We start from the raw sequence: 24832 nt of genomic DNA, 5'->3' as shown, positions 1-24832 counted from the left end.
TGTCTTCCTGGAAAAAAACAAAAAAGTCTTCTTAGATAATGCCTGGCTTCAGGGCCTGGAGAAAGGTCACTCTGGTACAAGCAAAACCAAATTGCCTGAAGCATCTGCTACTCCTTCTTATCAATTTATGACCCTTCTTTGAAAAGCAAATTCCCATCTACTTTGTTGCCCTCAACTGTCTCTCTCTATTTAGAGAAAACTTAGGCAAGAACAGTAATGAACAAGGTACGAGAATACCTTAATTTTAAATTCCAGCTGGGAGTTAATTGTGTACATCATCTCAGTCCTTTCCATCTTCCGGGCGCCCTCATTGCACAGTCGAACCAACTGGGAACACAGAAGAGTAATGAGGGTTAAAGGTCAAGGAGAGAAACCTCACTTTCAAATCAGAACTCTAACAGGAAATAATTAACACTTGGGAAGCCCTAGAGACTTATTTCTGGCAGAGAACTCGCAGTTTTTCACAGTTAAGATATTCACATCCAGTTAGAAGTAGTGTGATTAGGATGTGAAGACAGAAGGGAAAAAAAGGTCGCCCTATCTCAGGGAAAGCTGCACTCCTTGCCCCTCTTCCAAATCAGAGCAGCTGAAGGGAGATGGCCATCCTCAAAGGCAAAATCTAAGCAGAGTGCTATGTAAAGCATGTGGCCAGTAAACGGAGTGCTGAAGAGGGAAGTCTTACAGGGGAGCCTGACAGTCAAGGATTCTTCAAAAATAGCCAAGCTAAGGCCATCAGTTACATTTCAGTTTCACTGGAAGCACTAAATTATCTATAAAGCAAAATTATCTACAAAGAACTTTCACAGTTGTTTAATGAGTACCTAATCTTCATTCACTGGTCTAAATCAAAAAGAATTTTGCATCTCAAATTTCTCATTAACTGGAAAACCTGAAAAAAAAAATGCCCATGTAAGAGTCATTGGCCATAAAAACAAACGTGATTGTTAAAAGGAGTGGAAATTTTAATTGGATTTATTTTTAATATTTCTGCTTTGTTAGGTAATGCCCACTATAAAAATATAGTTACAAAAATATAAACATGCCCACTATAGAAATAAATAAATGATTATTATAATATAGAAGTAAATAAAATAGGCCATAAAAGGTCCTGACCGACTCCCACTGAACAGATGTAGTTGGAAACAGACTGGGCCACATACTTTCTCTTTTTTTCCTATGTTTATATGAACATATAAACACACACATATATGTATAGAAATTTTTCTTTCATTTTTGGAAATGATTATTCTATGCTGTGTGTCTTTTTTTTTCACTTATCAATTATTACAAACTAAATGTTTGTGCCTCCCCCAAATTCATGTTCACAACCTTCAATGTGATAATATTAGGAGGCAGAGCCTTTGGAGGTAATTAGGTCACGAGAGTAGAGTCCTCATGAATGGCATTAGTGCCCTTATAAGAAGAGACAGAATAGCTTTCTTCTTCTCTCCACTCTCTCCCCACCATGTGAGGATACAGGGAGAAAGTAGCCATCTGCAAACCAGGAAACCAGCCTTTGGCAAGCACTGGATCTGCCTATACCTTGATCTTGGACTGCCCAGCCTCCAGAACTGTGAGCAATAAATACTTGTTCCTTAAACCACCCAGTTTATGGTACTCTGTTACAGCAGCTTGAATTAAGACAAAAATATTTCCCCTGCTAAAATATCATTCATTGAAAAAAAAAAAGTTTATTTAGTACCTACTATGTTTCAGGTACTAGTGTTATAATATTCACAATCCCTAACCTTACGGAAGGGCAGACAAAAGGCAAAAAAAAAAAAGAAAAAAAATCATAGACTGAGACCACAATGTAAAAACACAGAGGAGTAGGGGAGTGGCAAGTGGGGAGGGATCCAAGGGACCCTCTCCTGAGAGGTAATTTAAGCTGCAAGCTGAAGGACAAGTAGTTACTACTAAATGATAAGATGGTTCACAGAGAGGGGACACCATGAGCAAAGGATGAGATGAGAAAGTGTGTGACTGTTTGAGTGAGTCAAAGAAGATCCTGGCATGAAGGAAGGTGGCATGGGATGAAGCCAAAACAGGCCAAGGTCAGATCACGCAAGGTCTTAAACTGTCTGGATTGTATTCTAGGTGCAAAAAAAAGTCACTAGCAGGCTTTCAGTGGGGGAAATGATATGATCCAATTTATGTTATAATAATTATATGGACTTTCCACAATATATTTATTCTATTTCCTATTGATGGGCACTTAAACAATTTCTAATTGCTCACTTGGTATTTAGTTTTGGAGGACAAACCTGTCTTCAATGACAGCATATCTTTAGCTATGGCCTATGAGTTCACTGATGCAGGAATTGATAGCCATATCAGATCAAAGCTGAGAGCCAAAATATCTAGGTGTGAGACAGGGGCAACCTGAAAATGCAATACCCTGAAAGGAACAGGGCATATCAGAGTGAAACGCAAGCACCGTATCAGGCTCCTGCTGCTTGGCACATTTTTGTGACTTCTCTTGGGGAATGTGTTCATAGCTCCCAAATCTATGTTCCCAGACTTTGTCTACATCCTAGGCTCTGGATCCAACTATTTACATGACATCTCTTCTTAAAAGTCCCAGAGCCATTTCAAATTCAGCACGACCAAACCTAAGCATATCCTTCATCACACTCTTGCCCCTGGCTCCACATTGTCTATCTTCGTGACTCACCTCAGCATCATCCACTTTCCCCCAAAATTTGGCCACGACCACTCAGACCTCTCCCTCTGCTTTGCCCTCCACATATAATCCAAGTCTCCTTAATGATGCTGTCCTGCTGTCCACTTCTCTCTACCTGCCCTGGCCACTGAACTCAGGCTCAGACCACTTGCTGCCTGGATTACTGGTCTCTCAATTATTTTCCTCACTTCTGCCCTACCCTTATGCATCCTCCAAAAATAAGATGTCAGTTTTTCTAAGTTCAGATCTGATCATGAAACAACTCCACTAGAAATCCTTAAAAGGCTTCCTGAAGCTTTCAGAATAAAGTCTTAGCAAGACCCTTCATGATCCGGTGCCTACTTCCTTGATCCCTAACCTCTCACTGCTCCCATGTGGGGCCTCACCCTACCAAATGTTGGATGCATATGCTGTGTCCTGCCTTCCCTCTTTTGCATGTGTGTTTCCCTGTCTGAACATCCTTCACCACACTCCATCCGACTGACTCCTTCTTATCTGGATTTATATCCCCCTACTTGTCTTTCAGTGCTCAACGTGGGCATTACCTCTCCAAAAAGACCGGAGAGTGGAGAGTATAAAATTTCCGTAATTGTAAGCCCAGAGCCCAACATAGCATCTAACACCCAATGGGATATTCTGCAAATGTTTCTGCATAAACAAACCACCTTCAGAGCCAGTTTATAAGTCATTTTTTAAAAAAGAAATAATTTATTTATAGTTACCCTCCCTTTTATGTGGAGATGGGGTCTCATTACATTGCCCAGGCTGGTCTTGAACTCCTGACATCAAGTGATCACCCCACCTTAGCATCCCAAACTGCTAGGATTACATACATGGGCCAGCACACCAGGCCAATAGTTATCCCTTCATAAAATGAAAGGAAAAAGTGGCATTATTAAGTTTGGGTTACCTTATTTCTTAAACTTCCAAATTCTGAGCCCATTGGCAAAAGTTGGAGTCATGCCACCACTAGGGAAATCCTAAAGAAACCAAAAGTGCTTCAGAAGTCAGACCAAAACCAAGATCCTAAAATGTCTTCAGCAAAGGTGTCATCAATGGAGTTTATTTTAATCAGTATTTTGAAGGGACAAGCATTAATTTGGATATATGTGTTCTGCTGTTTTTATTGAAAGCAGCCTCAGTATATTACTGGACCTTCCTTCAATTTATGCCCAAGCTTTATTAAGTTTGGTTCACTACAATTTTTGTCCCAGGCCTAATAAATATATATTAGGCTTGGAACAGAAGCATATATATATGTATATGTATATACATATACACACACACATATATACACACACACTCTCTCTCAATGTTACTAGTAAAGAAACATAAATTAAATACAAATAAAGTCTTTTTGATCTGTCAAATTCACAAAGATTAATAGAATATCTGATCCTGGCAGTATGCAGTGAGAGAGACACTTTGAAATACTACTGGCAGATGTGGACAGGAACTTTTCTGGAAGGCACTTTGGCATTATATACCTTTAAATATTCTTTAAAATATTCTTGTATTTTTCTTCCCATAAACCCACTTCTGAAAATTTATCTTTAGAAATGGTTAGATGTGCACAATCATTTACGTAAGACAATGTTCAACGGAGCACAACTTAGAATGCCAAATGAAACAGGTACCATATATACCATGGATCCCCCACCCCAGGGCCATGGATTGGTTACAAGAACCCAGCGCACAGCAGGAGGTGAGCAGTGGGCAAGTGAGCATTACTGCCTGAGCTCTGCCTCCTCCTCTTGTCAGATTAGTCAAAGCATTAGATTCTCATAGGAATGTGAACCTTATTGTAAACTGCGCATGTGAAGGATCTAGGTTGTGCGCTCCTTATGAGAATCTAATGCCTGATGATCTGAGGTGAAATGGTTTCATCCCGAAACCACCTACCACCTACCCCCCACACCCCACCCATGTCTGTGGAAAAATCGTCTTCCATGAAACCAGTCTGGGGTGCCAAAAAGGTTGGGGGACCTGTTTTAAGTGTTCCTTTATAGCCATACACTAATATTGGAATAAATTGAAAGCCAACCAGAAGGATACAAAATAGAATGACAACAGTTATCTTTAAGTGATAAAATTACTGCTACATTTTCCTTTCTGTCTCCTAAGTTTTCCAAATACTCTGCAATATACATTTATTATTGTACTCAATTTTCCTTTTTTTTTTTTTTTTTTTTTTGGAGACAGGGTCTTGCTCTGTCACCCAGCTTGCAGTGCAGTGGTGTGATCATGGTCACATGGTCTATCATGGCATGATCAACATCCTGGGCTCAAGCAATCCTCCCACCTCAGCCTCCCGAGTAGCTGGAATGATAGCTGTGTGCCAGGCTAATTTTTTGATTTACTGTAGAAAAGAGGTCTCACTATGTTGCCCAGGCTGGTCTCGAACTCCTGGGCTCAAGCAATACACCTACCTCAGTCTTCCAAAATGCTGGGATTATAGGTGTGAGCCACTGCACTTGGCCACTTTATCCACTGTTAAAATATACCAATGTCAACTTAAATACATTCTTACGGAGCTGTACTTAGCCTTAGTACTTCCTCCCCTCCAAACTCTTCTCCCTTTACCATAGCTAACAATAGTTGAAAGTGTGATGTGGATGATTCTGGGACTACTTCTGCATATCAATAAAATATATACATATATAAAAAAACACACTTTATTATCTAGGTGTCATTAAACTATTTATATTGTTCTGCAACTTAGTTTTCTGCACTGAACAACACAGTTTAGACACGTTTGTATGTTTTTATATAAATATATATTTATATATTGGCCCAAAGCCAACTAAGATAATGGAATAGAAGGCTCCACCGATCATCCTCCCTGCTACCCTCTTCAAGGACACCAATTTAACAACTATCTACACAGAAAAAACACTTTCATGAGAACCAAAAATTAGGTGAGCTCTCAATACCTGGTTTTATCTTCATATTGCTGAAAGAGGCACTAAAGAGATAGAAAAAACAGTTTTGAACCCCCGATGCCACCCCCCACCGCCCCCACCTCCTACAGCAGCAGCATGTTGCAGAGAGCATCTCTGGGCATTGCAGGAGAGAGAACACAGCAGCTGTGACGCACTAAACTCAGTGCTGCCCTGTTAGAGCAGAAAGAAAAATCCGACCAAACTCAGCTGATGCCCATCTACACAGATGGAGTATTTATATCAGCCCTACTCAGAAGGGAATCACCTATCCCAGCAGTTTGAACTTGAGCTTGGACCTCGCCACCAAGGCCTACAGCACTCTGTCTCTCTCAGAGAACTTGAAAGGCAGTTTAGGCCATAAGGACTGTGACACTTAAGACAAGTCCTAGTGCTGAACTAGGCCCAGAGACAATGGAATGGGGCTCACATGACATACTGAGACACCAGTTGTGGCAGCCAAGTGAGTGCTGAAATCACCCCTCCCCTAACCCCAGGCTACACAGCTGGAGCTCCAAAAGAAACCCCTTCCTTCTGCTTAAGAAGAGGAGAGGGAAAAATGGGCAGGGCTTTGTCTTACATCTTAGATACCAGCTCAGCCACAACAGGACAGGGTAATGTTCAGAGTTGTTAGGCCCCCGTTCCAGGCCCTACCTCCCAGACAACATTTCTTTGTTTTTTTTTTTTGTTTTGTTTTGTTGTTTTTATTTGTGGGCGGGGGGCAGGGGGCAGGGACAGAGTCTTGCTCTGTCGCCCAGGCTAGAGTGCAATGGTGCAATCTTGGCTCACTGCAACCTCCACCTCTCGGGTTCAAGTAATTCTCCTGCCTCAGTCTCCCAAGTAGCTGAGATTACAGTTGCCCGCCACCACGCCCAGCTAATTTTTTGTATTTTCAGTAGAGACAGGGTTTCGCCATATTGGCCAGGCTGGTCTCAAACTCCTGCCCTCAGGTGATCCACTTACCTCGGCCTCCCAAAGTGCTGGGATTAAAGGCGTGAGCCACTGTGCCCGGCCCCAGACAACATTTCTACACACACCCTGGGCCAGAAGGGAACCTGCTGCCTTGAAGAAAAGAATCCAGTCCTGGCAGTATTCATCACCGGCTAACTGAAGAGCCCTTGGGCCCTGAATAAACAGCATGGATACCCAGGTACTATGCTGAGGGCCTTGAGTCAGCCTCTGAGACTTCCTGGATTCAGGTACCAGCACGGCCACAGGAAGGCAGAGCACCAAGCAGGCTTCTGGGGTCCCCTACTCCAGGACTTGACTTTTGGATGCCATTTCTGGACCTGCCCTGGGTCAGAGGGGAGCCCACTGCCCTGAAGGGTGAGTCCCAGGCCAGGCAGCATTCACCACAAGCTGACTTAAGAACCCTCGGACCTTAAGGGAACATCAACAGTAGTCTGGCAGTACTCCCTGTGGCCTGGGGTGGTGGCGGCTAAAAAGTGAGGTTCCCCTGTCTTTGGAAAAGGAAGAAATGCATCTTGTGGTTTGAGTGGCAGCTCAGCCTCAGACAGAACACCAGCTAGACTTCTAAGGTTTTTGACTCTAGTCCCTGACTCACAAACAGTACCCCTAGACCCACCTGGGACCTGGGGGACCTCCCTGGCCTGAAGGGAAGGACACAGGCCTGGCTGGCGTTGCCATCACCTGACTGTAGAGCCTAAGGGCCTTGAATAAACAGACGGTAGCTAGGGAGTGGTTAGAGCAGACCTTGAGCAAGATCCAGCACTGTGCTGGCTTCAGGTCTGACCCGGCACAATCAGAGTGAGGGTGGCCACAGGGGTGCTTGTGTCACTCCACCCCCATCTTTAGGTGACTCTGAACAAAGACAGAGGCTATGTATCTGGGAGAAAGTAAGGGAAGAGAACAAGAGTCTCTACCTGGTAATCCAGAGAATTCTTCTAGATCTTAGACCATCAAGGTGGTACCTATATGAATCTGCCTGGGGTGCCCCTAATGCAGATACAGCTTAGATCACAACACCCAAGTTCTTTCACATGTCTGGAAAGCCTTCCCAAGAAGGATGGGTAAAAATAAGCCCAGACAGTGAAGACAACAATAAATATCTAACTCTTCCATGCCCAGATACCAAAGGACATCTCACTAGCATCAACACCATCCAGGAAAACATGATTTCACCAAATGAACTAAATAAGGCACCAGGGACCAATCCTGGAGAAACACACATATGTGACGTTTCAGGCAAAGAGTTCAAAATAGCTGTGTTGATGAAACTCAAGAAATTCAAGATAATACAGAGAAGGAATTCAGAATTATATCAGCTAAATTTAATAAAGAGACTGAAATAATTAAAAGCAATCAAGCAGAAATTCTGGAGCCAAAAAATGCAATTGGCGGCCAGGCATAGTGGCTCATGCCTGTAATCCCAGCATTTTGGGAGGCCAAGGTGGGCGGATCACTTGAGGCCAGGAGTTTGAGACCAGCCTGGCCAGCATGGTGAAACCCTGTCTCTACTAAAAATACAAAAAATTAGCCGGGCATGGTGGTGCGTGCCTGTAATCCCAGCTACTTGGGAGACTGAGGCATGAGAATCGCTTGAACCCAGTAGGTGGAAGTTCCAGTGAGCCAAGATTGCACCAATGCACTCCAGTCTGGGTGATGGAGTGAGACTCCATCTCGAAAAACAAAAAACAAAAAACAAAAAAAGGCAATTGGCATACTGAATACTGCACCAGAGTCCTTTAATAGCAGAAATGATCAAGCAGAAGAAAAAAACAGTGAGCTTGAAGCTTGAAGACAGGCTATTTGAAAATACACAGTCAGAGGAGATAACAGAAAAAAGAATATAAAATGATTAAGCATGGCTACAGGATCTAGAAAACAGCCTCAAAAGGACAAATCTAAGAGTTATTGGGCTTAAAGAAGATGTAGAGAAAGACAGGGTAGAAATTTTATTCAAAAGGATATAACAGGGAACTTCCCAAACCTAGAGAAAGATATCAATATCCAAGTACAAGAAGGTTACAGAACACCAAGCAAATTTAACCCAAAAAGGACTACCTCAAGGCATTTAATAATTAAATACCCAAAGGTCACAGATAAAGAAAGGCTCCTAAAAGCAGCAAGAGGCTGAGGATGGTGGTTCACACCTGTAATCCCAGCACTTTGAGGGACCAAGGCAAGAGCATCACTTGAGCCCAGGAGTTTTTGTTTGTTTCCAACTTTTATTTTAGCTTCAGGGGTACATATGCCCAATATGCAGGTTTGTTACATAGGTAAACATGTGACGTGGTGGTTTGCTGCACAGTTCATCCCATCACCCAAGTATTGCCCAGAATCCACTAACTATTCTCCCTAATTCTCTCCCTCCTCCCACCCACTATCCTCCACTAGGCCCCAGTGTATGATGTTCCCCCCTTGTGTCCATGTATTCTTATCATTTAGCTCTCACTTATAAGTGAGAACACGTGGTATTTGTTTTTCTGTTCCTGCATTACTTTGCTAAGGATAATGGCCTCTAGTTCCATCCATGTCCCTGCAAGGACATGATCTTATTCTCTTTTATGGATACATAGTTATACCATGATGTATATGTACCACATTTTGTTTATCCAGTCTATCACTGATAGGTATCTAACTGGATTCCATGTCTTTGTTATTGTAAATAGTGCTGCAATGAACATACATGTGCATGTGTCTTTATAACAGAACAATTTCTATTCCTTTGGGTACATACCCAGTAATGGGATTGCTGCATCAAATGGCATTTCTGTTTCTAGGTCTTTGAGGAATCACCACATTCTCTTCAATAATGGTTGAACTAATATATACTCCCACCAATACTGTAAAAGCATTCTTTTTTCTCCACAACCTCACCAGCATCTGTTATTTTTTGAATTTTTAATAATAGCAATTCTGACTGGTGTGCGATGCTATCTCCTAGTGGTTTTGATTTGCATTTCTCTAATCAGTGATGTTGAGTTTTTTTAAAATATGTTTGTTGGCTGCATGTATGCCTTCTTTTGAGAAGTGTCTGTTCATGTCCTTTGCCCACTTTTTAAGAGTTTTTTTTTTTCCTTGTAAATTTGTTTAAGTTTCTTATAGATGCTGGATATTAGAACTTTGTCAGATGCATAGATTACAGAAATTTTCTCCCATTCTGTATGATGTCTGTTTACTCTGTTGATAGTTCCCTTGGCTGTGCAGAAGCTCTTCAGTTTAATTAGATCTCACTTGTCAATTTTTGCTTTTGTCACGACTGTTTTTGGCATCTTCATCATGAAATCTTTGCCCATGCCTATGTACTGAATGGTACTGACCAGGTTTCCTTTCAGGGTTTTACAGTTTTAGGGTTTACGTTTAAGTCTTTAATCTATCTTGATTTTTGTATATGGTATAAGAAAGGAATCCAGTTTCAATTTTCTGCATACAGTTAGCCAGTTCTTCCAGTACCATTTATTAAATGGGAAATCCTTTCTCCACAGTCTGTTTTGGTCAGATTTGTTGAAGATCAGATGATTGTAGGTGTACGGTCTTATTTCTGGGTTCTCTATTCTATTCCATTGGTCTATGTGTCTGTTTTTGTACCAGTACCATGCTGTTTTGGATACTATAGCCCTGTAGTATAGTTTGAAGTCACGCAGTGTGACGCCTCCAGCTTTGTTCTTTTTGCTTAGGATTACCTTGGCTATTTAGGCTCGTGTGCTCCATATGAATTTTAAAATACTTTTTTTATAATTCTGTGAAGAATGTCAATGGTAGTTTAATAATAATAGCATTGAGTCTATAAATTCCTTTGGGCAGTATTGCCATTTTAATGATACTAATTCTTCCTATCCATGAGCACGGAATGTTTCTCCATCTGTTTACATCATCTCTGATTTCTCTGGGCAGTGGTTTGTAGTTCTCCTTGAAAAGGTCCTTACTTCCCTTATTAGCTGTATTCTTAGGTATTTTATTCTTTTTGTGTTAATTGTGAATGGAAGTTCACTCATGATTTAGCTCTTGGATCATCCATTGTTGGTGTATAGGAATGCTGGCGATTTCTGCAAATTAATTTTGTATACTGAGACTCTGCTGAAGTTGTTAATCAGTTTAAGAAGCTTTTGGAGCCCAGGAGTTTGAGAACAAGCTGGATAATATAGTGAGACCCCATCTCTACAAAAAATAAATAAACAAAAGCAGCAAGAGAAAAGAAACAAATAACATAAAATGGAGCTGCAATATATCTGGCAACAGACTTTTCAGTGGAAACCTTACAGGCCATGAGAGAGAGGCATGACATATTTCAAGTGCTGAAGGCAAAAAACTTTTACCCTAAAATAGTATATCCAGGGAAAATATCCTTCAAACATGAAGGAGAAATAAAGACATTCCCAGACAAACAAAAGCTGAGGCATTTCATCAACACTAGACCTTTCCTGCAAGAAATGCTAAAGGAAGTACTGTAATCAGAAAGAAAACGATGTTAATCAACAATAAGTAATCACCTGAGGGTACAAAACTCCCTGGTAATAGTAAGTACATAGAAAAACACAGAATATTATAACACTGTAACTATGGTGTGTAAACTACCCCTACCCTAAATAGAAGAGTAAATGATTAACCAATCAAAAATAGTAACTACAACAACTTTTCAAGACATAGTCAGTACAATAAGATAAAAACAGAAACAACAAAATGATTAAAAGTGGGGGTATGAAGTTAAGACATAGAGTTCTTATTAGTTTTCTATTTGCTTGTTTCCTTGCTTATGCAAATAGTGCTGTTATTGTGTTAAAATAATGGATTATAATATTTGCAAGCCTCATGATAACCTTAAACCAAAAAATATACAATGGACACATGCAAAATAAAATGCAAAAAACTAAACCATATCATCAGAGAAAATAACCTTTGCTAGAGGAAAATGAAAAAGAAAGAAAGAAGGAATAGAAGACCACAAAACAACTAGAAAACAAATAATAAAAGGGCAGAAGTATTACCACTGAATGTAAATGGACTAAACTCTCCAATCAAAAGACAAAGACTGGCTGAATGGATTAAAAAAAAAAAAAAAAGACTGATTGATCTGTTGCCTACAAGAAACACTTTACCTATAAAGACACACATAGGCTAAAAACAAAGGGATGGAGAAAGATACTACATGTCAATGGAAACCCACCTCCCCCCCTCCAAAAAAAAACAAGAGATACTATATTTGTATCAAACACAATGGATTTCAAAAAAAAACTATAAGAAGACACAAAGAAAGTCAGTATATAATGATAATAGGGTCAATTCAGCAAGAGAATATAATAATTTTAAATATATATGAACTCAACACTGGAGCGCGTAGATATATAAAGCAAATATTATTATAGATAAGGAGATAGACCACAGTACAATAAGAGCTAGAGACTTCAACACCCCACATTCAGGACTCGACAGTTCTTCCAGACAGAAAATCAACAAAGAAACACCAGACATAATCTGCACTATAGACCAAATGGATCTAATAGATATTTACAGAACATTTCATCCAGGAGCTACAGAATACACATTCTTTTCCTCAGCACATGGATCATTCTCAAGAATAGTCCATATTTAGGTCACAAAACAAGTCATAAAACATGCAAAAGTTCTGAAGTAATATCAAGTATATTCTTTGACCATAATGAAGTAAAACCAAAAATTAATAAGAGGAATTTTGGAATCTGTACAAATACATAGAAATTAAATAATATGCTCCTGAATGACCAGTAGGTTAAAGAAGAAATTAAGAAGGAAATTGAAAAATTTCTTGAAACAAATGATAATGGAAACACAACATATCAAAACCTATGTGATACCCTAAAAGCAGTACTAAGAGGGAATTTTACAGCTGGAAGTGCCTACATCAAAGAAGAGGAAAAGGCCGGGTGCAGTGGCTCACGTCTGTAATCCCAGCACTTTGGGAGGCCGAGGTGGGTGGATCACTTGAGACCAGGAGTTCAAGATCAGCTTGCCAACATGGTGAAAGAAACCCCATCTCTACTAAAAAATAATACATGGGCATATACCCAAAGGACTATAAATCATGCTGCTATAAAGACACATGCACGCGTATGTTTACTGCAGCACAATTCACAATAGCAAAGACTTGGAACCAACCCAGTGTCCATCAATGATAGACTGGATTAAGAAAATGTGGCACATATACACTATACACCATGGAATACTATGCAGCCATAAAAAAGGATGAGTTCATGCCCTTTGTAGGGACATGGATGAAGCTGGAAACCATCATTCTGAACAAACTCTCGCAAGGACAGAAAACCAAACACTGCATGTTCTCACTCATAGGTGGGAATTGAACAATGAGAACACTTGGACACAGGGTGGGGAACATCACACACCGGGGCCTGTCGTGGCGTGTGGGGAAAGGGGGATAGCATCAGGAGATATACCTAAGGTAAATAATGAGTTAACGGGTACAGCACACCAATATGGCACATGTATACATATGTAACAAACCTGCACATTGTGTACATGTACCATAGAACTTAAAGTATAATAATAAAAAAGCATAATAATAATAATAATAATATAAAAATTAGCCAGGCATGTGCCTGTAGTCCCAGTTACTTGGGAGGCTGAAGCATGAGAATTGCTTGAACTCAGAAGGTGGAGGCTGGTAGTGAACCAAGATCACGCCACTGCATGCCAGCCTGGGAGAAACAGCAAAACTCTGTTTAAAAAAAAAAAAAAAGGAAAAAGGAAAAATTTCAAATAAACTAACAATAAAACTCAAAGAACTAGAAAAGTAAGTGCAAACCAAACCCAAAATTGGTAGAAAATAAATAATTTTAAAAATCTAGAGGAAATGGACAAATACTTAGACACATATCACCTACCAAGATTGAACCAAGAAGAAATCCAAAAGCTGAATAGACCAATAACAAGTAATGAGATAGAAGCTGTAATAAAAAGTCTCCAGTAAAGGAAAACCTGAGACTCAATGGTTTTACTGCTGAATTCTACCAATCAGTTAAAGAAGAAGTAATGCCAACCCTACCCAACCTATTCCAGGAAATAGAGGAGGAGGGAATACTTCTAAACTAATTCTACAAGGCTAGTATTTCCGTGATACCAAAACCAGACAAAGACACATCAAAAATAAAACTACAGGACAATATCTCTGATTAATATTAATGCAAAAATCCTCAACAAAATACTAGCAAACTGAATTCAACAATGCATTAGAAAGATTATTTATCATGACCAAACGGGATTTATCCCTGGGATGCAAGGATGGTTCAACATAGGCAAATCAATCAGTGTAATACATTATATCAACCAAATGAAGGACAAAAATCATATGATCATTTCAATTGTGCAGAAAAAGCATTTGATAAAATTCAACATCCCTTCATGATAAAAACCCTCAAAAACTAGGTATAGAAGGAATATACCCCAACATGATAAAAAATCATGTATGACAGACCCATAGCTAGTATCATATTGAATGGGGAAAAATGGAGAGCCTTTCTTCTAATATCTGGAACATAACAAGGATATCCATTTTCACCACCGTTATTTAACATACTGGAAGTCCTAGCTAGCGCAATCAAACAAGAGAATGATATAAAGACCATCCAGATTTGGAAGGAAGAAATCAAATTATCCTGTTTGCAGATTATAAGATCTTATATTTGGAAAAACCTAAAGGCTCCACAAAATAAAAACTATCAGAACTGATAAACAAATTCAGTAAAGTTGCAGGATACAAAATCAACATACAAAAATCAGTAGCATTTCTATATGCCAACAGTGAACAATGTGTAAAAGAAATTAAAAAGTAATCTCATTTACAATAGCCACACATAAAATCAAATACTTAGGAATTAACCAAAGAAGTGAAAGATCTCCATAATAAAAACTATAAAACACTGATTAAAGAAATGGAAGAAGACACCAAAAAATTGAAAAATATTCCATGTTCATGGATTGGAAAAATCAATATTATTAAAATGTCCACACTACACAAAGAAATCTACAGATTAAATGTAAACCCTATCAAAGTACCAATGACATTCTTTACAAAAATATAAAAAATCCTAAAATTTATATGAAACCACAAAAGATCCACAACGGCCACAGCCATCCTAAGCAAAAAGAACAACATTGGAAGAATCACGTTACCTGACTTCAAATTATACTACAGAGTTATAATAACCAAGACAGCATGGCACTGGCATAAAAACAGACACATACGCCAGAAAAGCAGAAAAAAATAACTTAAAAACAAATCCACATACCTACAGTGAACTCATTTATGACATGAATGCCAAGAACATACACTGAGGAAAAGACAGTCTAATAAACGGTGCTGGGAAAACTGAAAATCCATACGTAGAAGAATAAAACTATACCCCTATCTCTTACCATATACAAAAATCAAATCAAAATGGAGTAAATACTTAAATCTAAGACCTCAAACTATGAAACTACTACAAGAAAATGTTGGGGAGAATCTATAGGACATTGGACTGGGCAAAAATTCCTTGAAAAATACCCTACAACCACAGGCAACCAAAGTAAAAATGGACAAAAGGGATGACATCAAGTTAAAAGTCTTCTGCAAAGTATAGAGTCAACAAAGTGAAGAGACAACCCCCAGAATATAAGGGAAATATGTGCAAGCTACCCATCTGACAAGGGATTAATAACCAGAACATATAAGGAGTTCAAACAACTCTATAGGAAAAAATCTAATAATCCAATCAAAAATGTGCAAAGATTTGAATAGACATTTTTCAAAAGAAGACACACAAATGGCAAACAGGCATATGAAAAGGTCCTCAACATCACTGATCATTAGCGAAATGCAAATCAAAACTACAATGAGATGTCATCTTATTCCAGTTAAAATGGCTTATATCCAAAAGACAGGCAATAACAAATGCTGGCAAGGATGTGGAGAAAAGGCAACCCTCATACACTGAGCGTGAGCATGTAAATTAGTACAACCACAATGGAGTACAGTTTGGAGGTTCCTTTAAAAACTAAAAATTGATTACTATATGATTCAGAAATCCTACTGCTGGGTATATACCCAAAAGAAAGGAAATCAGTATATCAAAGAGATATCTGGACTTCTATGTTTGCTGCAGCACTGTTTACAATAGCTAAGATCTTGAAGCAAACTAAGTGTCCATCAATAGATGAATGAATAAAGAAAATGTAGTACATATACACAACGGAGTATCATGCAACCATGAAAAAGAATGATGTCCAGTCATTTGCAACAACATGGCTATAACAGGAGATCATTATGTTAAATGAAGTAAGCCAGACACAGAAAGGCAAACATTACATGTTCTCATTTGTGGGATTAAAAAAACTTTTTAAATGAACTCATAGACACAGAGAGTAGAATGATGCTTACTGGAGGCTAGGAAGGGTAGTCGGGGGCTGGGGAGGAGGTGGGGATGGTTAATGGGTACAAAAAAAAATAGAATGAATAAGACCTACTATATGATCTATAAGATAGCACAACAGGGTGACAATAGTCACTAATAACTCCCTACATTTTAAAATAAAGAGTTTAATTGAATTATTTTTAATTCAAAAAATAAATGCTTGAGGGGATGGATACCCCATTCTCCATAATGTGTTTATTTTTTATTTTTCAAATACTTTAAGTTCTAGGGTGCATGTGCACAACGTGCAGATTTGTTACATATGTATACATGTGCCATGTTGGTGTGCTGCACCCATTAACTCGTCATTTACATTAGGTATATCTCCTGATGTTATCCCTCCCCCTTCCCCCCAACCCCACAACAGGCCCTGGTGTGTGATGTTCCCCACCCTGTGTCTAAGTGTTCTCGTTGTTCAATTCCCACCTATGAGTGAGAACATGCGGTGTTTGGTTTTCTGTCCTTGCGAAAGTTTGCTCAGAATGATGGTTTCCAGCTTCATCCATGTCCCTACAAAGGACATGAACTCATGATTTTTTATGGCTGCATAGTATTCCATGGTGTATATGTGCCACATTTTCTTAATCCAGTCTATCATTGATGGACATTTGGGTTGGTTCCAAGTCTTTGCTATTGTGAATTGTGCCGGAGTAAACATATGCGTGCATGTGTCTTTATAGCAGCATGATTTATAATCCTTTGGGTATATACCCAGTAATGGGATGGTGGGGTCAAATGGTATTTCTAGTTCCAGATCCTTGAGGAATTGCCACACTGTCTTCCCATGATGTACTTATTTCACACTGTATGCCTATATCAAAATATCTCATGTACCTCATAAATACATGTACCTACTATGTACCCACAAAATTAAATAATAAAATAATAAAAATACTTTCACATCTACTTATCTATAAAAAACTATTTCATTACTTTTCAGGGGACAGGTGGTTTTTGATTACATGAGAATTTCTTTAGTGGTGATTTATGAGATTTTGGTGTACCCTTCACCTAAGCAGTGTACACTATGCCCAATGTGTACTCTTTTATCCCATCCCCCTCTCCCCCCTTTCCCCCAAATCCCCAAAGTCCATTATATCATTCTTATGGCTTTGCATCTTCATAGTTTACCTCCCACTTATAAGTGAGAACACAAGATATTTGGTTTTCCATTCCTGAGTTACTTCACTTAGAATAATGGTCTTCAACTCCATCCAAGTTGCTGTAAATGTCATTATTTTGTTTCTTTTCACAGCTGAGTAGTATTCCATGGTGTATATATACCACATTTCCTTTACCCACTCATTGGTTGATGGACATTTGGATTAGTTCCATATTTTTGCAACTGCAAATTTTGCTACTATAAACATGAGTGTGCAAGTGTCTTTTTCATGTAATGACTTCTTTTCCTTTGGGTAGATACCCAGTAGTGGGACTGCTGGATTGAATGGTAGTTCTACTTTTAGTTCTTTAAGGAATCTCCATACTGTTTTCCATATTGGTTGTACTAGTTTACATTCCCACCATCAGGGTAAAGGTATTTCCTTTTCACCACATCCATGCCAACATCTATTATTTTTTTTATTTTTAAATTATGGCCATCTTTGCAGGAGTAAGGTGGTACCTCATTGTGGTTTTAATTTGCATTTATAGTTAGTGACATTGAACATTTTTTCACATGTTTGTTGGCCATTTGTCATACACATGTACTTCTTTGTAAATGTATGAAGCAATATGTTACAGTAAAAAATTAAATAGAGCTTGACTATTTTGCCTCTGGGACAAAAGCTCATAATGTAACACTATCACCAACTCCAAATAGAATTTTGATGAGGTCAGAGTTAAAGCAGACATTCTCTTTCCATGGGAGAGTAAACAGAAGGAAATAACAGGGATGATTCATTTGGCATAAGACCATCTCTCGATCACTATTCCTTACACAGTACATATCACTCTGGATGACATGAATTATCAGATTCCTATGGAAATTATCAGATTCCCTAAAATTTCTCCCCACCCCCCGCATGTTAACCAACAATCAGGAGGTAAGCACATTTTTCATTTTACAGAAATGTTGTTCTTGTTTTTAAGTTGTTTGATTAGGTCAGTAACTCTTTCCAAGGCCCTAAATTAAAGAAATTGTCACAGTTTTTTCAGCAACATGCATGAGCAATTTCAGCGAAGTATTATTTGCATCTTGTGAATAAACTGCATTATTTTAATTACCAAAAAGGTATGACTCTTTTTTTCCAAGAATGAGTAACTACTTAGAGATACTTACCCAAGAGATTAAGGCAGCATCTAGTTCTAAAAACTTGGGCCTCAACATACCAAATTTAACTCTTTAAAATAAAATATTGGGAACTCCCAATTTCTCTGATTTTAGATAAAGCAAACAAATGTAGTTCTACATTTTCATTCTGAACCATAAATGCTCTCTACGCATACTCTTTCTGCTGAAAGTATTCAATTGTTTTCCCAGAATCTATAAAACCTCATCAGTAACCTTTACAAATAAAAAAGAAGATTAATTCTTCAGCTGACTATATTGATTTCAGCCTCCCTATAACACTGGGAGACTGAAGGAATAATTCTAATATTCATGACTCATGTTCAATAGAGAGAAAGGTATGATTTGAGCTTCCCTATAACACTGGGAGACTGAAGGAATAATTGTAATATTCATGACTCATGCTCAATAGAGAGAAAGGTATGATGCCCTTCAGAGAAAGCACGTCACTGGAGTGACATCTCTTCACATGATAGCCTTTTGTATACTTATAGTATCAAGGTAAAGCAATTCACTGGTCTATTACATTTTTGCCAGCCTTTCCTGAAAGTATCAGTATGAAATCAAGTGAACAAGAGATGCCTGAAGGAATGTAGTCATCTACTGAAACTAAGATGTAAAATTCTTGAAAAAAAGTAAGTAACATTTCAGGTTTAATTCAATAACCAATTACAAGTACCTTCCTATTTTTTTCTCTGTGCAAATTCTTTTTTTTCGGTTTCTTAGTAACAATCAGGCAAAATTTGTCAAAATATCATTTATGTCCAAGACTAGAACTTCTCTAGTAGTTTCTCCTAAAAACCTTCCCCCGTTTCCCTCCCTCACTCCTCCCCTAGGAAGACAGCATAGGGCTTGAGGTCTTGCAGGAAGCGCCACTGGCAGTAATACCTTATGTAACTTCTCACTTGTCAGGCTTTCTTTACTTAGTGTTCCCAAAATAGGTGTGCAGACCACTGATGGGATGAAAAGCTTAATTTAAGCTCACAGATACACTTACTTTTAATACAAAAGTATATGTTAGAAAAATAAACAACTAGCTAATAAAACCAATGATTTTGTAATTATTATTGGCAAGGATAAGGATAAGTAAAATGGTGACTCGATGTAAAGTTGACTAAAAGAAACAGTACTTCATAGTTAAGTGGTACAAAGCCATACCCAATTCATATAGGGCTATGTAACTGGAAACATTTAGGAAGCTTCTGATGCTACCAGTATCTTTGCTCCTCTGTGCCAACCTCAGACAGCATCCTCAGTGATACTTATACCTTCTATTGCTTCCTCTCAGCTAGATATTTCTATGAGTAGCTAACCCTACCTACATTTTTCTAATCTTTAAACAAATACACTAACAAAGACCCTCTCTCACTTCCCTTTCAGCCACAGCTCTTTCTCTTCCCACTCCCCAAATCTTAGACAGTCAGCTACCACTGCTGGCTGACTGCACATTCACACCTCCCTCTCATTTCTCCACACACTCAGCTCAGGTTCCCTGCCCCCGTCCCCCAGCCCCAGTATATAACCGACCTGACGATAAACCCAAGTATAACTTCAATCATTATCTCACTTTATCTTTCAGCAGCATTCAACAGAGTTAACCACCAAATCATCTGCCATTTGCCAAGCTATTACGGTTTCCCTTCTTCTCTGGTAGGTTTTACTTTGTTTTGATCTTTTTCTTTTTTTAGTTTCCTCCGCTGGCTTCTTTTCCCTTTAAGACTGTGAACGGTAGCATTTCTCATGGTCATTCCTCAGGCTCACTACCCTTCTCATTCCATATAGGCTCCCTAAGTAACCTCATCCACTCTCCCAGCTTCAACTATTGTCCATATGCTGATGATTCCCAAATCCATGTCTCCAGTTCAGGTCTCCACTCTGAGCTTCTGACTTGTTTATTTGGCCAACTTGGATGTTCTATAGGAATCTCAATGACAATGCGACCCAAATGGAACTTATCCACTCTCTCTATGTTTCTACTGTAGATGAAGAAGAGCATTCACCTTGCCACCCAAGCCAGCGACCATAGTCCTTGACTTCTGTCCTGAAATGTGCTCATCCAATCAGTCCCCAAGCCTGCCTCCCCAGTATACAGGCAGACCTCTCACCACCTTACCATCATGTCAACAGAGGCCACTGCCATCCCTTGCCTCATCAACTACTACTGGCCTCGGAACTGGTCCCATCCTCACTATCATCTTCATAATACATGAATTTAGCCTCTACATCATCTTAGGATCAGGCCCCCAACAGCCTAGCATGTATAACAAGGCCCCACACAGCTGGTTCCCCAGTGCTGTCTCTCAGATTGCGTTCTAGCTACATGGAGAACATTCCAGCTCTTCAAAATCTCCAATATCTTCTTGCCTTTGGATCTCTACACATACCTGAACACTCTCTTCCCACAGTCCTGGGCTCACAGCCACTCCTGGGTTAGGTCTCAGCTTAGACACCACTGTGGACTTCCCTATCACGTCACCCACCACCCTTCATTGTAACTCTATTTTAATGTCTGCCTTCCTCTTTCCACTGCACATTGCACGAGCGCAGTGAGCACACGTGTCTCACTCATCACTGCATTTCCAAGAAGTGGCATCATTCTTGGCACAGTGGTTGATACTCAACAACCACTTACTGAACGAGAAATACAGCTATTCAGCCACCAAAAGAAAATGAGGTATCTGTAGGTCCTTAAAGCAAAACTGTCTGAAACAGCAAAAATACCAATTTCACTGAGTATAGTAAACATTATTTTGTTTTGCAACTACCTAAAGAATGCTGTGCAAATGGCCATGAGACTCTACCAGTTTTCAGCATCAAGCCAAGACACACTTTGTTCTGAGATAACTGAATGGTTTCCTGTCTCACAAATAAACTGTCACCCAACAGTTACCTTGCTTACTTCCTTCAAGGCTCTTTTGCAGACTTCATACTTCGGAGAGTCCTTAGGTGTTTTTTGACAGATAGTCTGTAATGAAATAAAGGTGAACAAAATTTATTGATTTATTTTATTCAGTAAAATAAAACCAATGTCCAGCCATATCCTCTTACTCATAGCAAACAATGCCAAACATGGTATTATGGATGAGTATGAGGATAATATTAAAACCCAATTTAAAAACCAGGAAATAATCTTTAAACACAGGATCCAAGTCCATCCAGGGAATGGTTAAGTAAGAAGATAGGTGGGCACCCTGGTTTCAAATCCCAGCTCTGCCCCTTACTAGTTATGCAACCTTGGGCAAGTCACGGACTCTGTCTTTATAAGCCTCTCTTTCCTCATCTGTAAAACTGGGGTGATGCCAAATACATCACAAGGTTGTTACAAGTGTTAATGATAATTTATGTAAAGTTCTTTATGAGTGCCTGGCATACGGTATGCCCTCAATAAATAAGAGTTACTTTGATTATCACCATTGTAATCATTGTTATTAGAGGCAATTATATTTGTAGATGATACATTTTGAATAAAAAGAACAGCCGGGCACAGTGGCAGCACTTTGGGAGGCCAAGACGGGCAGAATGCTTGAGTCCAGGAGTTCAAGACCAGCCAGGGCAATATGGAGAAACCCCATCTCTAGAAAAATACCAAAGAAAAGATTATCCAGGCATGGTGGTATGCACCTGTGGTCCCAGCTACTCAGGCGGCTAAGGTGGGAGGGTCACTTGAGCCCAGGAGGTGAAGGTCGGAGTGAGCCGAGATCGCACCATTGCACTCCTGGGTGACAGAGTCTCAAAGAAATAACAACCAACCAACCAAAAAAAAAAAAAAAAAAAAAAAAAAAGGAGCAAGGGAAAAAGAGCCTGCTAGATTTTCTGTGATATATTTATACTGAGAAATTTCATTTGTGAATTTCATTTGTGATAGTAAAATCAAGGTCAAACAGGGTCAATTCCCGGTAAATTTAATTACTTATAACTTTAAAGCTATACACACACATTCAAAGTCCAAGGAACCAATTTAATTATTGAAACTGTTTATTTCAATTAACAAGCTTAACTGAATTTTCAAATGAGGTAAAATTGAAGAGACACTACTTTAAGTACATTTATATTCTGTCTAACTGGCCAGATTTCCACACATGAGAAACAGTTTAGAGCAACAGGCATCAGGCAGAGGTAGAAAGTAGCTGGGGACTAGCAAGTCACTGGTCCCTTAAATATACAGAAGCACCAAGCCAAGCCATCTGAAAGTCAGGCATCAAGATTTTTAACTATGTGCTATGTGAGAAACACAGAACGCACCATCTGTGGAGGTTCTTATAGTTTTTGACTACGACCTACTGTAAGAAATACTTTTACACTGCAACCAGCACACATGCACACATAAATGAACCAGGATTTTATGAAACAGTATTTAACCACTTTATGAGCAATGTACATACGCTCATAATTCAAAAATCAGTTTTATGACCCACTAATGGGTATGAAAGCAGCATGAAAAATACTGGTTTATGTCTCTGAGAGCAGGCATTCGAAGCTGGACTCCATATATTGATATTTTATGTAAAATTCTGTGCATACACAAACTCTCTGGGAAGAAAAGCTATAGCTTTACTCAGAATCTTAATGGGGTCTGTGGCTTAAAAAAAGTTTAAAGCCTACTGAGCAATCAGCATGAATCTCCAACACTGTATAACATAATGTGTTAGATTTTGGAGTCCCATTCTATACAAGTAAATTTCTCAAATTTAAAAAGGCTATAAAAGGCTTGGCGATCATAGCATATATAAAATCTGGAAAACATGTTTAAAATGCATTTCATTTATTTTTATTCTTTTATTTCAATTCTCAAAGAGGAATAAAATGCATTTTCAGAAGAAGAAAAATAATCTGAAAATTCCAAAGTCTAACATTACAAGAAATGTTATATTTACAAAGCACTCACTTCTTGTTTAAAAAAAAATAGTCACATTTGAAATAGTATTTCCTTATATGGACCAAAGTTTCCTTCTTAAGCCAAAATTTGATTTTGATAACTTAGCAGCATTCTATCTTTAAACATGATAAATACTGATTTCAAAAAAAAAAAATCAGAAAGTGAAATGTTCAAAACTGCAAGCTTCCCAAAATGCACACAGGAGGGAAGTTCCCGAATTATAGGAGATGGGTGGAGAAGGTGTAAAGGCAGTAGAACGAGGTGAACTTGAGGAGCACAAGGTGCTGTGAATCCTGAAATATCTGACAAAACCTCTCCAAAACTGCAGCAGTCAGCTAAATGCTCATGATCCCAAGCTTTTACACATTTCAAAATTTCAGCATTTTTAAAGAATATATTTTAGAATTTACAATGGGAAACAGAAGGTGAAATTTACTTTGTAACCTTCATCATAATTTTTAATATATATTTTACTTTAATTAGTAAAAATCAGGTATGTAAAAAGTTGACCTTATATCAACATTATGATCCAATTTTAAAGTAGGATTGTAACAAAATATTTTCTAATTAGATCAAAAAGACACTCTGTGGTCCACTGCTGGGGTGGCCCCTATGTCGAGCCACCCTGTTTTCTCTTCTGCTGCTCTAGCAGCTCCAGTGCAGCCAGTGGCAGACTCTCCTGCCCATAGCCTACCTGTCTTTCCAGCTGCACGTACTACTAGGCAGATTCCACTCACTCTTCCCAGTCATGTCTTGCCATTATTCAAAGTCAAACACTTGCTTTCTTCATGAATGCTGCCTAACACAAGAAGGATGCTGGGCTTTTTCCTCATTCACTTTGCACAATGATAATACAGGCAATACTAAGCCTTGTCATGCTGAAGAGACACTCATTCCTGTATGAAATGGAAGCCCCAGGGCACCTTGGAACATTATAGATGAAGCGATCTCAGTGATCAGTCTGAGGAATCTTAGGCCCAAAGAGACTGAGTTGCTCAAGGTCACATGCCTAATGGCTTAGCTAGAATTGGAATCCAGGCCTCCTGACATAAAGAAGCCACAACTCTTCCTATTTCAAAAACTGCTGAGTAAGTGGGTGATGAGATCCAATTTCTTCAGAATGACCACAGACGCCTACATGAAAGATAATTTCCAGAGATACCAGACACAGGTGACACTTTCCGAACAAACAACACCTTCTCGCTTAATTGGGGGATTTTTAGACCTTTAAATATGCATCAATTTAAGTGGAAGAAGAATAATTTTCTTAATCAGATTTAGAGAAGCACAGCTCTCCACAGAGGAAAAAGCCACCATCATGTCTTACATCCATCAGCAGGGGAAGGCGGGTCACCCTCTGCATGGGGAGAATGAGAAAAGAGATCATGGGTAAGTTCCTACAGTCTTCATGGGACTCAATCCTTGACAATACTTCCTTAAAGGATGGATTGGTAGCTCTGAGGGAAAACAAAGAAAAGAGAAACTTCAAAATATGTCCTCCTCAAATTAAGCAGTAAGTAAAAATGTATTACACGATACTGTGATAAATCCATATAGCACCAACTATTTTAAACTATATGAAAACATCAAAAGCACATAATTACACAGGCAAATATGAATGGCTTGTCTGCCTTTTAT

General features: G+C 38.9%; 1 protein-coding gene across 5 annotated transcripts in view; it reads right to left on the bottom strand.

The window, feature by feature from the left end:
- Positions 1-24832, bottom strand: part of ARHGEF26 (Rho guanine nucleotide exchange factor 26) — a 137099-nt gene that overhangs the window by 39535 nt on the left and 72732 nt on the right. For 4 of the 5 annotated variants that reach the window (XR_012430808.1, XM_005546153.4, XM_074031294.1 and 1 more), the window contains 3 exons: positions 24522-24651; positions 21209-21283; positions 238-327 (listed from right to left, as the gene is read on the bottom strand). Coding sequence is in view for 3 of the 5 variants with exons in the window: in XM_005546153.4 (XP_005546210.3) it covers positions 238-327; positions 21209-21283; positions 24522-24651 (295 nt within the window). In the remaining 2 variants the exon portion in view is untranslated. Of the gene's footprint in view, positions 1-237; positions 328-3593; positions 3664-21208; positions 21284-24521; positions 24652-24832 lie in introns of all 5 variants that reach the window. The other variant, XR_012430809.1, reaches the window with a different exon arrangement.

The sequence above is a fragment of the Macaca fascicularis genome, chromosome 2 (assembly GCF_037993035.2).
Source record: "Macaca fascicularis isolate 582-1 chromosome 2, T2T-MFA8v1.1".
Classification (NCBI taxonomy): domain Eukaryota; kingdom Metazoa; phylum Chordata; class Mammalia; order Primates; family Cercopithecidae; genus Macaca; species Macaca fascicularis.
This window is presented reverse-complemented; position numbering and strand designations above follow the sequence as displayed.